The 18,208-nt window shown below is 36.0% G+C and overlaps 1 protein-coding gene across 3 annotated transcripts in view; it reads right to left on the reverse strand.

The window, feature by feature from the left end:
- Positions 1-602: 602 nt before the first annotated feature.
- ATG2B (autophagy related 2B) overlaps positions 603-18,208 on the reverse strand; it is a 45,915-nt gene continuing 28,309 nt past the window's right edge. For 2 of the 3 annotated variants that reach the window (XM_066321829.1, XM_066321828.1), the window contains exons 29-42: positions 18,042-18,183; positions 17,057-17,259; positions 15,876-16,102; positions 15,147-15,255; positions 13,278-13,472; positions 12,636-12,737; positions 10,950-11,028; positions 9,924-10,128; positions 8,875-8,944; positions 7,849-7,931; positions 7,256-7,377; positions 6,921-7,075; positions 5,888-6,040; positions 603-5,069 (exon numbers count right to left, since the gene is read on the reverse strand). In XM_066321829.1, coding sequence (XP_066177926.1) covers positions 4,839-5,069; positions 5,888-6,040; positions 6,921-7,075; positions 7,256-7,377; positions 7,849-7,931; positions 8,875-8,944; positions 9,924-10,128; positions 10,950-11,028; positions 12,636-12,737; positions 13,278-13,472; positions 15,147-15,255; positions 15,876-16,102; positions 17,057-17,259; positions 18,042-18,183 — 2,076 coding nt within the window. In that variant the 3' untranslated portion in view covers positions 603-4,838. The remainder of the gene's footprint in view (positions 5,070-5,887; positions 6,041-6,920; positions 7,076-7,255; positions 7,378-7,848; positions 7,932-8,874; positions 8,945-9,923; positions 10,129-10,949; positions 11,029-12,635; positions 12,738-13,277; positions 13,473-15,146; positions 15,256-15,875; positions 16,103-17,056; positions 17,260-18,041; positions 18,184-18,208) is intronic. The other variant, XM_066321830.1, reaches the window with a different exon arrangement.

Raw genomic sequence — 18,208 nt, forward strand, 5'->3', positions numbered from 1 at the left:
CAGCTCCCTGCTTAAATGAAGGGTCGCTGTTTGCCAGAAGTTATCCAGCCTTATACAGTGACCACCCCTCACCCCCCAAATTATACCATCATTACCAAACACAGAATTGTTTCCACCTGTCACATTATTCAGTGGTCTGGCACTGGCACCAGCATTCAATATCGCCCAACACCCAGAATTTTAAGATCTCGTGTAACTAAACACACATGAAGTGGGCATGAGAGAAGAATGCTGAAGGGAATTAAGTATTTTGCATTCTTCACAGGGTTTGGAAGCTGACGAAGCTTTAACAGCCTCCACTAAATGTAGAGATAAAAAATACATTCTTAATAACTTAATGTAGCAACAGGCCTATGAGGGACACAAAATCTGATCATCCAGGTAAAGAGAGCTTGGTTGATGCACAACAGAAGTGGTTTCAGGTTATATCAGCCAGCTAAATTATTTTCCTACCTTTTGAACTTTGCGTAATTTTAAAACTTTCTCTTTTTGAGTCAGTGACTTTTTTTTTTTTGAGGTACAACTCTTAGCTTTAGCAGTTAATTCTGGTACTTTGGGAGACTGTTTTGTGTCAGTTATATTCACAGGTAGAGAAAACCAACTCAAGGAACAAATTAAGATATTTATTTTTGCATTGTTACAAATTTGTGGGGGATTCTTCCATTAAATGTATTTAACGAACAATCTATTTGCACTCAGGCCTTTCAGCATTTTAGATATGCTAAAATATATACTTTTGGTGCCATACAAATTATGGTTAAAAATAATTCTCAAGGACATACTGAGGGGACAAGAACTTTAAGCAAAATAACTCAAGTTGAAATAGTCAATTCCCTTCAACAGTGGTTTCTATTTCATGAGATTATATTCTTTACACTAGCAAACTATATACAAACAAATACCACAAAACTACCGTAAGTGCAAAAATGTAAAAAATATACACAAACATATACACAAATATGTCTGAGCTTTCTGTCTGAGCTACCTTACAGTTAAGAAATCCAGTACAAATGCATGATTTGTATTTATGTATTTGACTTGTAAGTATCTAATATTTAATTGTAAACAAGATTCAGCATGTACAGCAACTTAAAACAGTTGTCAGAAGCTTAAATCATGAGGCCTGGAGACTGAACTGTGCACACTAAAATCCAAACTGACATACATACCCACATGTTTTCTGACTTATCTCACAGGGGCATTTAGACTACTTAAGAGATTTAGAAGTATTCATCTACTCTAAACAAATTCTTGGATTTCATTGTTTTACAAAATGCTTAAATTTCAATATTTAAAGGAAAATCAGTATCACATTTGCAGGTGTATGTTTCATGTTTGGTAAGTGTCTTGTTCATAACCATTGAATAGCTTTTTGTTTCTTAAGAAACCTTTCTTGGCAACTCAATTAAGGAACAGCAAATGAAAGCAAGCAATGCATGTTCACAATCAACCACGTAGCAAGCAAATAGAAGCAGACACATCCCTTAAGCATAGATGAACTCACGGGGGATTATCCAGTGAGTCACTGGCAGTGCTGATCATTCGGCAAGTATACATAGGGTACACTGCATTGCTGCAAACCTGCAGGATTTAGAAGAGATAGTGGAAAGAAAATGGAAGCTGCCTTTGCATTGATTTGATGATTTGCTGCTCTCAGTCACTGGTAAGATTCTTAGCAAGAACAGTTTGTTTTACAAAAGATGCCTGTCTTTTGCTCAGGTACTTCCAAGGCACTCATGGATGTGTTATTTGAAACGTGGATATTTAAGAAAACCCAGGATGACACATCTGTTTAGTAGAATGGTGCTGGGCTAAGTAATAGCAATAGCAATAGTAGTGTTAAGAGTATTTGGAGAGAATTAAAACATTGTCTATGCCAGTTTACAGCCTCTACAATTATGAAAACTACCCATCATATCTATAGCAACTGATGTCAGTGGAAAATTCAAGTACAAGAATATTTTTGTCAACCTCCTTGTGCTAATGGAAAATACAGCAATGTTATCCATAAGCTTCCATTTCCAGGAAATAGGTCCAGAGTCAATCTCATTTTGTGTATTTTTTAAGTGCTTGAAAACTCTCACAGTATTGAGCAGAGCAATTGATGAATCCCTTCTCATACATGATACTTTTTGTTTTAAAACACAAGCCGAGCCCTACAACAGATTCTGCAAACTAGTCTTAATGTAAAGACTAGTTTGATACATTTTGTGATTTTTTTTTAAACATTTCAAACACTGCAACAATGCAGAATATACACCCAAAAATTAAAAAACCATTTCCAAAATAAAATGTTGAAGTAAATTAAGAGTAAATGTCACTGAAAAGGCTCAATAAAGTGCAAGCAGTAAACGAGAGGGTTTATATAGTGAAAAGTGAAGTTTAATAAATTTGTACAATCCGTATTGCTGATAATGAGAGATGCTATAAAAATGTTTTAACTTGACATCATGCCCTCATATAAAAATATATTCTAATTGCCTTGCACTGTCAGATCCTGACAGAACTGAAAAAGAAAAGAACACTGAAGTGCCACTTCTTTCCAGCAGTGTCTGAAAGGCAGAAAATACGTCGATTTACGCTACTGCAGGTGTACTCTAATTAAAGTGGATGAACTGGATTAGTTATTTACTAGTACTAGCTAATTACTAGTACAGTAATTGCCAATGAGAAAGGTGCATTACTACTTACTTGCATTGATTCACCACCACTTCTTGAGAAGGCATTCAGGAGGTGCCACATTGCAAACACAGAACTCATTCCTGTGCAAAATGCTCATGCTTTGAGCTCTCACTAAAGCAGAGCTCTCTAATTACTGAGCAGAAGTATGCACTACATCAGAAAATCACATCATTACATCAGAAAATATTTTATGTTATTAAATCTGCAGGTATTTCTCCTCTCAAAAGCATCTCCTCCTGCTTGCAGCAAGTCATTTAGCTGAAATAACCAGGTCTTCAAAGTGTACAACAACTTCAGTGATTCCAGTGAATTAAAACAAAACTTCATAATATCACCTGTCATTCTATGCAGGAATTTGTTTTTACCTGGAGCTTTGTTTTATGAAAAATAATAAAACAGACTGCAGAAGTCTTCCCAACAGAGGGGACGTTTTCAAATCATTTACTGTCCAGCCAGATTCTTTGGCGTTCAGGAACAGCTAATATAGTATCAGCGTGAACAAGCAGAAAAAAAAATTCCTTCATACACTCTTGCTTGTCCCTTATGGCCCATCAGCAAAGTTTCTGCTAGAGGCAGGGTAATTGAACAAAGAGATTGGAAACACTTCCTCATTACCCTTTGAGACTGAAGTCTGATCAACAGCATCCGATGTCCCCCTTTCAGTGGGGATTTTCCACATGGCATATGGGCAGGATTTCCACTTAAGACTAGCATAGAAGTACAACAAACTTACATACTGGCTAGTCCTTTAAAGTTTAATCTACTGAAATTCAAAGCGAGTACTGTTCTATTCAAAAGAATCTTTACTTTTTATTCTCCAGTTTTTAATAATACAAGACAAAAAAGTTCATTATTGCACATCTATCGCCAAGACTTTTAACTGCCCCAAAATGGTGCAATGTCAGGTGCTTAATAAAGCTCTGTGGAGATGCATGTCATCTAGTAAATGTTAAACAACGTCAGTACCAGCTTTGATTTTTGAAGTTTTGCTGTCCTTGTTTAAAAACGTCTCACCCATTCCCAGTTTCAATTAAAGGACCCCAAATACTCACTGTAAAATAACTGATGACAAACAATCTAAATTAAGAACACCTTGTGAGAGCAGCAACTTTGCAACAATATGAACTTTAAATAAAAGCAGATTACTAAAATAAAGTCTGTATAGCCTTTTAACTAAGAAATTATGAAATAATTTTTTACTTATGATTTTTCATTCTTACAAAGAACCGTTGGCGACAATTATAATTAATTGCTTTCCTGAAGAGTAGGTATTTTTAGCATTGTAATTAGTGTAACAGTAGACAAAGTTTTTACATATAATGAATTTAAATAAATTTAAGACACTTTTTTGTAGGAGCATCATCAAATGATACTCTTTTCAATAATTTGTGTAAGCTTCTAAACCACATAAAGGATAATGCACATTACATTTTATTCACACTATAAAAAAAGCACAATATACAGGCCATATCCTTTAAAGTGCAACACAACAGAACATTTCTGCAACATTCAGATTCTTCAAAAACCCACAAAAGTAGGTATTTAATATTTAGGAACAAATTCTGTTCGTAGGTGTATTGACACTGAATCTAAACTCTGAATGGTTACCAAGCTTGTCCTTGCTGTAAGTGCCACGCTAAAAGCGAATGTTAATGACCACTAAACAGTATTTTCTTATCTGCTTCCATATCAGACAGCCTCATGTCTCATGTCCACAATGAAAGCTTTTATCCTTTAGTCAGTGAAGAGCATCTGCAGAGCCCTTTATTGAAGACAGTTCTTTGACTATGCTCAGAAAACCTCTTTAAAGTCCACTTAGCTTCACCATACAGGCTACCACTTCAGATGTCAAATCTACCAAGAAAAATATGGTAAATGGAACAGAGCAAGCATGTCTCTGAGTTGGCAGCGCATGCTTCACTATGTTTGGCACTATCTACCAAATGTATTGGTAACACACAGTATAAGCACGTACCAATTTGCTTTTCACTTCATAAATATATTTGGTTGGATGTTTTGCTAGTAACAGTTGGAAAACCTCATTTGTTCCTGAGATGAGCACGACAAAACAAAGTGAGCTCCATCTAAAGCTGCCAACAGGACATTCCTCTGCATTTCCAGCCTTGCCACCTGCCTGCTGAACCAGATTTACAATCTCAATCCTCCCCAAGGCGCCACTTCTGAGACTCTTCTTGACGCACATCTGGCCTGATCTGGTTTCTCATTCCACCCAGAACATTTGAGGTCGCCTCTGTTGCAACAATGAAAGGTTTCACCACAGTTGGTGGGATTTGGCGGAGGACTCCTCCTACGGCTCCAGTGACTCCTCTGTTCTCATGCTCACGAGCAGCAGTCTCATAGATGGTTTGGGCTGTGTCCGTAATCCCCTTGGAGAAAAGAAAGGAAATCAGTTACATGGAAAAAGAAAAAGCAACCTCTCCTAGTTTTAAGGAAAATTTTAAACTGCTCAACACTTTTCTACTTGGTAATTTGTATTGTAACTGTAGTAAAACATTACTGATATAAACATGATTTAGTTCTTCTAATGAGGCTTAAATTAACACTCCTATGGACTTAGAGATGTAAATATTTCATGCAACTTCTGGTGGCACATCTTGTGCATAAGAAGCAGCTTTGGGGTACTGTGAACTATTGGAAAATCACAAACTTCACTGGAAACTCAGCTGACACCTTACTTGACAGACACTACATAAGGTGCAACTACCAAAGTATAACAGAAAATATAATAAAATATAGAACATAAAAAAAATAAAAACAGGTCAGCATTCTAATTTATAATACACTGTCATAATAGAGAAAGGCTTCACTTCTTCTAAATCCTGCATTATGCTTAAACTCTACCTCTCTCAGAATTAACAGTAACTGCGAAGGTGGTTGAGCAGAAAGGGAAGAATGGATTGCAGAGCACAGGAAATCAAGTTTGTGTGGCTCAGAATAATTGTAAACCATCCCAACCACAGAGCACTCAAGTTCTATTCACACTCATCTGCATGACATCTTAGTTTTTTTCCTGCTTCTTCCATTCAAGATATCTGTTGGTTTAAGATAACTGATGAAGACAGCCTTGTTCAAAACTGAAATCTCCCTCTCCATTTGGTCAGCCTAAACTAACATCTGTTATTTTATTCACCATTTTAGGAAATAATTCTTAGCTTTGCTGCCTAATAGTTGTTTCTGCACTCACCTCCTTCACAACGCTGTATGCTTTGGCTACGCCCTCCCGCAGGTCGACGGGCTGATGGGCCAAGCGATGGTGGCGAGGGAACCGTTTGATCTTTTTCGCTTCAATGAAGGTAGGCCCTGGGGATACCATGTCATAAGCAGTTTCTGCAGCTGCCTGCACATCAGGAGCAAATGAAAAACACCTAAGTATTATAGCACCTGATCACAAATTTAAACTACTAATAGGGTGATGTCACTGAAATAAAAGAATTCTTATTTCACAAAAATATTCACTTGCATCAGATTACAGTTTTGAACAAGAATCTCTGGAACGTGCAGCTCTAACTATACATTAAATCCAAAACGAAAGAATTAATGTTGTATGTTTGGGTGGGGTTTTCTCCCCTCCTAATTGTTGTCTCTTCAAAGGCATCTTCTAAACTGCATAAAAAGCTCAAGATAAAAACTGAACATTTAATCAATGGTATTTCTTACAAACACAAAAGTACACATACAATCCCACTTGGGATTTAATAACACTGGTTTTCTGACTATATATGCTCAAGCTTAGGAATATATACTATTTTTGCAAGATTAGGGGCTGAAAGTACATTTAATTTTTTTATGTATTTCATATTAAGGAACATATATTTATTAACACTTTAATCCAAGATTGCCTTAGGGTTAAATCCAGGAAGCTTTATAGACAACTCATCTTTCTCAGCATCAGTGATTTTTTTTAGTGAAGCTGAACATTTTCCATGTTAAACTGTACGCTGTAATACATTAAAGACACTAAGAAACAAGCAGCAACTTGGTGTTCAGCAGTATTTTAACACAATTTTCTAACCAATGCATTTGATGCAATATTCTTACCTCACAGACTGCTGCAAACTTTACCCAGTCTTTGTTCTCCTATTTATACAGCTGCCTTTTCTTTTTTTAGTAGATGCTCCCAACCTTAAATCTATAGCATCACGATATTAGCTTAATACAATACATTCACTAGCAACACCTCTCATTTTACAACTTACTTCAGGAATAATGCACTCTACCTGTATAGTCTGAACCATTCTGTTTGTTAGCTCCAGTGCTGCCATAGCAGTGGAAGTACCAAAAGAAGCTGCTCCTCTTTGAAAGCCTCTGACAATCCGACCGTCCTTGCGGTACTGCTCTATTGGCAACCAAACCAGGTCTTTCAGACCTTGCACTGAAAATGAAGACAACACCAGAGTCAGACAGCTCTCTTAGATACACAGAATGCCTTGAAAGGAAGTGAAAACAAGAGTTAACATGGTTTGTGTTGTTGTTTGAGAGAGGAGAGGTTGTTTGGTTTTTAAAGAAACAAACACATTCCTATGTAGGTGAATAGAAGTAAGAACTAACTTACCTAACTGCACAAGCGAATGCATAGGCCCTACTCCTCCCAAAATTCCTGGTAGCTGGTTCTTCTTTATATCATTAAGCCATTCACTGATGGCATAGGAGAACAATTTATCCACACCTAATAAACTAAAGTAAATACAATTATTAATTTTTTTGAACAAACAATTCCTAATAAGACAACTGCATTCATTATTCACTGAAGTAAAAGATGTCATTTGAACAAAAGGAAAACTTCTTCAAATGTCATTTTTTTGCTGTTGCCTAAGTCAAGTATTTCAAATGTATATGCTTCACAAAATGAACTCAAAACTGTATAATCACATACAGCTCCATAGGAAGGAAACACGAAACTAAAATGAACAGTTTATCATCAAGAATAGCACATATATTAAATTCTGTTCTGAGTTAAAGTTCTTCTTGAATTTTCCACATTTAAAAAAAAAACTAGAAACAAGAAATATTTGTAAAGTCCAGAAGTATTTTGGATTTTAGATGGGCATCTTAAGAGAAAATTTGCTCTGCATTTGCAATGTTCAGTTATTCCTCATAAACTTGTCTAATTTGCAATAGCATTGATCCACATTTTGAGAAACTCACCCGTGTCTGTAACAAAGCCTCTTCAACTTTAATTCTGAGCAGTTCAACTGAGCAAGCCCAATAAGAATCCCAGCTAATGTTCCCTGTAAGTGAAATATTTTATTAGCACATACATTTACTCAACCCATACAACCTGTGAGAAATAATTCAATCATCTCGATTCTTACAAATATTCTGTCTAAACATTCTCCCTCAGTCTCCCAAATGCAACTCGTGCTATGAATCATGTTACATGGAAACTTGTAAAAAAGGAAACTTGACTTAACCTGCTACTCAAAGAAAAACACCTGGATACAAGAGGGCTTCTTCAGAAATAAGAAGATATAACTTATTACTTAAACAGTTCTGGCTTTAGCATTTTCCAGGTATTCTAAAGCTATCATATTTCATGTTCTGATTTCTGATAGTCAGGCAAATTCAAGATGTTGCTGCTTTCCATGTTTTCCTACTGATTTGCCATGACAAAGTGCACGTCTTGTTGTGCAAATAGGATTTTTTGATGTCAGCTTCTAAACTCAGTGTGATAAAGAATGCATATTTTAACAAGAAGCATGAGCATGAGCATATTTTTCATCTGTAATAGATTCTGCCATTGCCACTGAGGCCCCCATTTGTTACTAGACTGCAAGGAAAGGAAACAAAGAGAACAAACAAGAATATTTTGTTCTAGCATTAATGAGGAAAAAATAAGTAAGATGCACGATTCTGGCACCAGACATCATACTTTGAGGGGCACTGCACCTAGACACTATGATTTCAAGCTAACCATTGAGCTCATAAACGTGACATTCAAGTTCAATCCTGGGTTAAACACATGTGGGGGATCCATCCCCTAGCTTTCCAATAAAGAGTGAAACAAGGTTAAGCTTCACTAAAACTAAGGGTGAAAAAGTGGTTTATATTTGTCATGATCGCATCATTCATAAGGAGGGAGCAAAAAAATATACCTCCATTCATGGGGAGCAGGGAAGGGAAACAAACCAAACATCCAATTTTTGCTCTACAGCATCAGCATTATACACAAACCTGATCCATTGACACATGCTTGCCGTGGTAATCAAGCCGTATTGGAACTTCTGATGTAAAGCGAAATTCTCTGGGACATACAAAGAAAATATAATAGTGAGAAACGTGAAAAGGAAATAAAATTATCCTTCTGAAAAGAAACACATCATTTCCCTATTGTCCTGGAACAGGATGTCATACCCTTTTCTGTAAGCCATAAATCTTTCATTGCTGTGTTAGTAGTTCAGAATAAATGTACAAAATACAGTGGCAAATTCAGCTTTTCTTGGTTTATTCACATCTGTTTCAGGTTAGCATTTGTAATAAATTTAAAAATCTTGGAAATGGGCTACTAATCCTACAGGTGAGTATCTTTATGTTAAAAAAAAACAAAACAAAACAAAACAAAACAACAAAAAAAACCCCACACAAACAAGCCAACACCCACAAAATGATGGTTCTGTGGGCAAAATTTAGTGCGGCAAGTGGAACTTGATAAAAATTCTGTTGGCAACATATGTGGTGAAATAGAACCACAGCCACACTATTACAATCTAACTCTGCACTGCTTACCACAGCACACATCTATTGTTAAGAAGCACTTATGACCTGAATACACACAAAAAACCTTCTGTATAACAAGCTACAACTTTCATAGTCACTTCTCAGTCAGGGCTATATTAGAGTTTCTCTTCTGATATTTTAATTTCATACCTCTCTTCCATATATCTTTATATCCTCTTCCTTTGTATACTCTCATCTCCGATTATATTAGATAATTTATAGTTATACATAAGAGTACAAACACTGTTCTTTTTATGCATTTGTAAAACATCTCATTACTGGTTCTGTTTGGGGCAGAGATCTAAGTTTTATTTCCTTGTGCACAATAGCATGCAAAAGTTAAAAAAAAAAAAAATCATTGGTGGCCTTCCAGTGATAGAAACAAATGTATTTGCTTTCTACAAGCAGCCAATAAACAAACAGCCTGAAGGTCCGAATAGTTTATCAACACACTTTTTTAAAACATTCAGCTATGTGTCATTGGAAATTTTGTAAGAGAAGTTTACCTGAAAAATACCGGCTGATCGCTGTATGATGTTGTTTCTTGTGAGAAATGATCATCATCTCCATTAACCACGTCCAGAGAATCAATGCTGCCATTTTCATTTGCTTGCTTGTGTGATGCAAAAGAAATGACTGGACTCGGTTCCTTAAGGCCGCTGACATGTCTGGGCAAACTACACGTAACTTCAGCACCAGGAGACTTTTTAACTAAGAAAAGAAGTTATACACAGTAAAGTGACTCATATTTTTCACAGCGATTACAGAGAGATTACATTTACACAACTACTGCGTCCTTAGTAAGTTCTAATGCTTATTGGTAGGAATTACTAGCAGGGCAATATTTAGATTATCTTTGTTTTTGATAGTTATTTTATGCTGCTGAAGTTGAGGTTAGTGCATCAGCATAAATAATGTATCTGGTTCTAACAGCAGTACTGCAGAGTGCTCCACCACCTATGCATTTCAGCATGACATCTCCACAGAAATAGGTAAAGTATAGCTGCTAAGAAATATCCAAATATAGCTAACAGTAGAAATATGCCTTTCAACAGATACTACTTTTGCATCAGATAATGTAATTGGTAAGAAGTACTGCTTCAACTGCATAGATACATTATTTAATATCCCTTGTATAAAATAGTATGTTTGTCAAATAGCTTGAAGTTGTCTAACACAGAATTCAACTTTATAAATAAGCAGTACATTGTATTAGTTTTATCTAACTTCTCAATAGAAGATACATGGTTCTCAATTTTTCCAGAAGCTCTTTTTAAATATGCTCAAATTTTGGTTAAACTTTTTATAGAATTAAGATTCCAGGTGTTGAAGACCTTTGTTCATATTTCTAAAATAAAAAGCTCAAATACCTAAGGCTTTTGAGTTCTAAAAAATCAGTTATTAATGTTAGTGCTCAAACCCCAACACAAGTCTTTATACACACAAGATTCACATGTGAATTTATAGACACATACACAAATTAAAGGAAAAAGAAGCAGCACTTTTAATGACAGATTTTTTTAGAAATATACCTTCAGGATCTGGAGTAACTAAGAGTTCTACTTCTGTAGAAAGGCTAGTGAAGAAGTCCTTCAGGAAAAACAAGGCATCCTAACAGCAAAAAGTAAAATACCATCAGGTTGAAATAAATACAAAGACCTAATTCCCTAAAAACATTATCTACTATTCCAGATCTATTTCTATGCAGATATGAAACAAAACTTTTTTTTTTTTTTTTCTTTTTTATCCTTTAACATATGCACAAACCACACAGAAATTTACGATAGAAACCAGGAAGACCTTCTTAGCCACTGCACCCTGCTCCATATAACAGGATTTTATGATCTACCTAGCTCGGTCTTAAAAATTCAATGTTATTTTCAATTTTCTACTCTCATTTTGAAGACTCTTCCAGAATCCATCTATTTTAAAGGCTATAAACTTCTCTCTGATTTGCAGTAGAAAGTATTTAAATATAGTTTACATTCTTCTCTAGTACTGCCGAAGTCAATCAAATCATTACTAATCAGGGCTCATTACTGCTTCATTAGAAGTCATTAATATCTATGGTATTAATGTCTTAAGAATGTCATAAAGCTATTACATCCCAGCTTCTTTTCCAGACAAATGCATCACACTGGCGCCCGATTCATTCTATCATTGACAACAACTGGACTTTTTTTTCCGTTTTAATTCCAGCTGGTAAGAATGACAGCCTAAGTAGTAATAACAAGTATTTCTAATGACTGCATGCACCCCTGTGCTTCCAAAACAGCTGTGTTTCATTTCATAGAAGTTGTAAAGGTGAATTCCGTTTATGGTACAAAACATAAAAAGTAACCAAGAGGGAACATATTTTCTCCCTAGATGGCAGTATTTCCAGGCCATTTTTTTCTAGATTAAATTATTGCAAACCAGACAGAACTCAGTTTTGCTAAAAGCAAAACAAAAACCTGGTCTCTAATGTGTGGAAAGAAAGAAAAGGCATGGAAATCCTAATTATGCTGCTGAAAAACCCAAATCCCATGTAGCTCTCTGAAGACGACAAGGAATAAATGCCTCAACAAAGAGTAGTAACTGCACTTGACATTTGCCAGCACACACATATATAGCTCTTACTGGTTTAGAAAAAACCCAAATGTTTCTTGAATATATCAAAAATGCCTTGCACAAAGACGTGCTAAAGCGAGTAAAACAATTTCTGCTCCCCCTACCACTGCAGTTGATGGCAAGACAAAACATTCAGGTTATAGAGGAATTTCTCAAATGTCAAGTGCCCTTGACCAAGTGTGAACCAGTTCTGAATTAATGATTAACCTTTTCCAATTAAAAACATGAATGAAGTCACTTCATGAACAAACAAAACCAGACCATTCAAGAAAAGGTAGCTATTTTTAAAAGTCATGAATCTAAACTCTTTGAGATTATCAGAAGTTTCAGGAGGAAAAATTACTGAGAAAACAGTTTTGCCTAAAGATATTCTTATGCGTTTTTTAATTAAAAAATCTAGCCTTTGTAATAGCTGGAGCAGAGGGCAAGTTCTAGCCTGGATATAAATGAAACAACAGAGATCCAAAGATTAAATAAAAAATGTATCCCACCAAGAAAATGTAAAACATAAAATATGTATGACGGCTAAAAGTATCTGGTTAAGAGAAACCCCAGGTATCATTCAATAAAGAAAAAATAATTTTATTTTTTGCACTGCCACAACCAACCTGGTCAATATTGAGGCGAAGTGGCATTAGTGAAACACGTAAACAACATTCCTGTGGGGATCTGCCAGACTCTGGACGGACATGTAATGCTTTAACTGTTAACTGAAAAAAAAACCAAGATCAATAAAAGCACTAACATTCACAATTATTAAATCTCAGAACACCAGCTAGGAAAAATATCTACTGCAAAATCTCTGTACTAGTATGATTCCACTTAGCAATTACTGTTTGAATAAAAAAACTACACTCTGAAGGTTATAAAAAAATAGTTAAAGAAATCCTTAAAAATTATGAAATCCTTTACAGAACTACTGTCTACCATAAAAATACAAATCTGGATGTGTAGTGAAAAGTCTCCTCAATGATACAAGCAGACATTTGCTCAAAACCAAATTATGAAAGCTACCAAAGTAGTCTTGCACACCTACTTTTTAACCAGCAGTCTCAAACCCATTAATACCTGACATGCGACATTCAGACCGACCTTTGAATTAGTCTTAATATCCAAATAACTATCAACAAGTTATATTACTTCAGTGTTCCACAAACTCGTGTTTCTACTTCTGCAAGATTAAGAAGTGCACATAGCCCCGACAATAACAACCATTGTAATTGTAAGAAATTAACATTTCATAGTTATACCATGTTTGAATGTGCTTTTCTGGGCATCTCTTTACTACAGTATAGATAGAGAAATTTATTCATTTGTGATGTAGCTAAGCGATCTCTGATCTCCAGGTCTTGAACAATAAAAACTTGTCGTGACACTGGCTGCTCCAACAGACAGGATTCACCATCAGCACCACCTGGAGGATACACCTCATGCTGGAATTTCACCTTTTAAAAGGAAAGAAAACAAGCATAATCAGTTTCATTGAAAAATGCCATTTTACAGCAGAGTAGTTCTTTAAAAATAAATAAAGAAAAATCAGGGAAGTATACCACATATAAGAACTTTTAAAGCTGTCCCCTACTTTAAATTTACAGAAATACTATTGAGATTTCTGAACACTATGCAGGTTTTTACTTATCTAGCAGTAGAAATCTTCCAATTCCAGTAGTGTACATGTTTGTACTTTGATATGCAAATTCAAGCCAAAGAGTCAGTATAAGATGAGGAATAAATTTCACTTTTTTTTTAAATTGACTCAGCTTTTTCCTCTCAATCCTGACATCTTTCTCACTCCACGGTGAAGCCTGTACTAGACAATCTTGTAGTTCTTGAGTCTTGCACCCTCTAATACTTGAGAAAAAAAAATGTTTCTTCCCTACCAACCGATTTCTCAAGCGGATTTTTGCCACGTTGTTTCCCTTTCCTTACCCACTTTACTCCACATAAATCTAAGTGAGCATTTCTCTAAGTGACCTCGTTTGGTCTCCCCTTGATGCAGCGCTCATTCCCAGCTGTGCTGACGCACAAACCCAGCCCGGCCGGCCGTGGGACGCCGCTGAGCGCACACAGCGCACACGGCAGCGGCCCCTGCCGGCCCCGCGCTGAGCTCCCGGGCAGCACCGCTTGTGACACTCGTGTTCTCCTTCAGCGCTTTAAACATTGCCATCCAGCCTTGCACCGAGTATGGGGCCCAAGCAGGGGAAAAAACCTTCATACCGCTTCAGTGCTAACACCAGCTCTCATTAAAGATCTGCAAATTGGGAGATGGCTATAATTCTACATACGAAGTTTTCCAGGAGGAATATTAAATGCTTCCCTTTTCCCTCTTTTTTATTGCAATGTCATTTTTTTTTCTTGAAAAGGCTACCTTAAGTATCACATATTTCTGGCATATTTGCTTGAAGTACTAATGGTACTGAATTTTAAGTTTTAGAAATGCACACAGACTAAAAAAAGGCCTTTATTTTTATGTAGTTCCTTTCATGTTTATGGAAATGTTTGAAAACATCTTCTTTTAAAAAGATTCTATTATTGATCCATGTAACATGAAACATGTTTATTTCCTTACCAATATTATGCACAGTACCAAAAAAACTCCCCTAGTTCCTATGTTAGAGCTAAGCACAGGCCTAAAAACAATAGTAAGATACTTACACCTGAAGGGTGCTAAATATGTTAGGGGAAACACAGAAACAATACTCTGATATAACTAGATGTTATTTCATAACCAGTTGTCAAACAGATACACTGAATATTCTCAACAGATCTAATCTTGCTTATTTTGTTAGAACACTATTTCATAACAGGTGTACCTATTCAGAATGCAACTGAAGAGAGAAAAACAGAAGAGCAGCTGCAAATCTTGGTTATAATAAACAAGAACTTTTAAGAATACTGTGATGGATATACTCCATCTTTAGAAATAAGCTTATGCAGCCTGTAAATGCTATGCTAATACTAACAGCTTTTGTTAAACAAATTCTACTTTCATCACCATCAAAGTGATTGCTTAGAAAGAAATAGTACTGAACTCTAATGGAAAGGTGCTATCAAAGGAGTAAAACATGTAAAGATACCCACACACAGAAGTCATGGCTGAAGCTGTTTCTGTTACTCACCTTGCTTAACTGTATTTCCATTAGGAAGTCTGGGTTTCTTCCTCTTCCTCCACACGCTGTATTCCGTCCATGCCTCGTTGGTGTATGAGAAGGAGAACTATGGGGACTTCTGGGGAAATAAAAAGGAAAAATACACTTTTGCAGATTAAATTATCTGACTGTTAATCTAAAAACTAAATGCACTGCATGTAACTTCTTACTATTTTAATTACATTTTAAAAAAATTGAAATTACGTTACTGTTAACAAAATAATTTCTTTTTGCTCAGATAATACACAGCTTAACAGAATGCCAGGAGCATGTATCCCATCAAATTAACATTCATGAAACATTTCCTTAATTTTGGCTGTAATAATTTTTATTCTCTAGCTCACATGACATGCTGTAAATCTGACTCTTATGCTCCTTAAGTCCTGATCTCTTTAGGAAAACATGACTACTAATATTACCCTAAAACAAAATTCCTCCACCCCACTCCAAAAATCATCAAAATCAAACCCAGCTTGTCCAGGTTAACACAAGAAAAATACACTATGACGTTTGGAGTTAAACTGAGTAAGAATCTAGATGATCTTTAAGATCCCTTCCAACCCAAATTGATTCCTTTTAAGAAGAGAGCCAAGAAGCAAACAAGGGAGACTTCCGACTGGACAATAATATTACTCCAAATCAAAAGAAAAGAAAGTATTTCTAAATTTTCTAATCCACATAATTAGATCAAACACTTACATGAAACTTTTAGCTGGAGAAGTTGGTGGTGCAGTCCCAAAATCCCTTCCACCATAAAGATGCCAAATAAGAGATATTTCCTTTACAACATAGCGTACCAGAGGAACAGGAAAATGAAGGGGAGCTTTGCTTGTATCCGTTTTTTTAATAGGTTGACTGAAATGATTTTCCTTTATGATAATTGCATCATCAACCATTATTTTTATAACTGGTTCTTCCTCTTTTTCCTAATTAAAAATAAAAGCATATAGCATTGAGAAGGTGAAATCTGCTTTCTTTATTGAGATGTCTAATTCCTTCCTATGAAAGGGAAAACTTTTCTGTACTGTCTTCTAAAGCCTATACAACACATGATCCGTTTAGAAATGTTCCTTACAAAGTACAGACAAAAGCATATGAAAAAAAGCAGAAGCTGTCATGCAGTTAAAAACAACAGTAAAAAAACCCAAGCCAAAACAAAAAACTTCCCTCCCCAAACTATAAACAAAATGAAGTACTAGTTGAAAGCACACAGAAAACCACAGAAGAGCCCAGGCTATCCTATTAGCACTTTCGGAAACAAACAAGCTCAGCTATAACTGGGAAAATGCAGCTTCTAATCAGGGACCCAGGAACTGCTCCTGACTATTACAAAGAATAACACCAGACAACATGCAGAGGACAGACAGTGGTGTAAAGCAACACATGAGCTTTTCTCTGAGGTTTGGAAACGATCTTAGGTCCTCAGAAGCACTGAGAGCTTAGATTAAAAGAGAAATGAACAAAAGATCAGAAGACACGCAAAGCTGATGCTTTGATAAATGCTGGTTTTTGCTTAACACATTTTTTCCTAACTATACCACTATTGTAAGTCAATATGACAATGATTGAACATGACTAAAATGGAGGAAAACTGCCAATACAGCTCAATATAGCATTCAGATGAGAGAACAACTACATAGTGCTGAAATATAGAAAAATCATATCTATTTGAAAATGCTGAAATATAGAAAAATCATATCTATTTGAAAATACTTCCACTCATTCCTAACAGTAACAATGCATGAATTCCTTTCAAACAGAAAAGCTTTACTAAGCAATTGCTGAAATCTATGATCTCTTATTTGTCACGGTTTTACATAGGCTTTTCTCTAATTCAGTTTATATATGCATTTTTAAAAGTAATTTTCAAAGTATCTTACAGCAACAGCAACTTTAGGAGCAAAAAGAATGCAGAAATCATCACTTTCTGCTGGAACATCTCCCATGGCCTCACTTATCAGGTGATGAGTGAATGAAGCGTAAGTGGGACTTGGTTCTTGTGAGATATTTCCACTTTCATCTGGAAACAGGAAGAGATCTGAGCAAGATGGTTCCTGAGTTTGAGATCTGTCATCCAAAACCCCTGAGAGTTGGAGGAGGGTGAAAAAAAAAAAACATGTTTCAGTGTTAAAATCCTTACAAAATATGAAAATGAGATAAACTAATGTTTGTAACCTCAAGTGTATCAAGGAACTTTCCTTATTACATCTTGAATCAATTCCTACTATAAATAATACACAATTCTCAAGTTTCTCATTCTGGTAGTAAGACCACAGCATCAAAAACTTTCAGTAGTACAGTGTCTATTCACCTTCCACCACAGAAAAGATGACCAGACATTATGGAAATAGTAATGGAATAGAAATCTACTTGCAGTACAAAATCCTTATCAAATTTAAACCTGAATTGCACTCTAGCCATGAAACCGAAGTTAATTTTTATCACAGGGTTATGGCTATCTTGTTGTATCTGCTAATTGGAAAAATTCTTTATAGCTAAAAGTTCTTCCTGTGACTCAGAGCTGCACCATCTTCCTGGACCTCCCTCAGACATAGAAAAGAGGTCTTCGGTTCCTCCACACTAACTTATACTCCTACAGGATTTGGGGTCTTGACAGAGTCCCAGAGATTTCTTCCCGGCTGCTTTCAGTGCCTCAGTAACGTGGATTTGACTAGAACCTCAAAGTACTTCTGCATTACTATTATTAAACACAAGAATCTGTTCCATAGTTTGAAGATTTCAGACATCCTAAGTACGTGCTCCCATTCTTACTGCAGCACCTCTACAGACACAGAACTTTCAATCCCACTTTCTTTACAGAAAAGTTGTCCTTTATATGTAGTTAGGCCTTCAGAGGATTCTTACCATTAGACTCTTGCTTCATGGCAGAAGCAGTCTGTTGAGTCTCAATTTCTTCCATTGCATCACTCATCAAATCCCGTAAAATCTGCTGCTCTGATTCAGCAAGGCCTGGTCCGTGGGAAGACGGTTGGCTAAAGGTCTCTACCTGTAAGAGAGGAACTGCACATGGT

The sequence above is a fragment of the Sylvia atricapilla genome, chromosome 6 (genome assembly GCF_009819655.1).
Source record: "Sylvia atricapilla isolate bSylAtr1 chromosome 6, bSylAtr1.pri, whole genome shotgun sequence".
NCBI lineage: Eukaryota > Metazoa > Chordata > Aves > Passeriformes > Sylviidae > Sylvia > Sylvia atricapilla.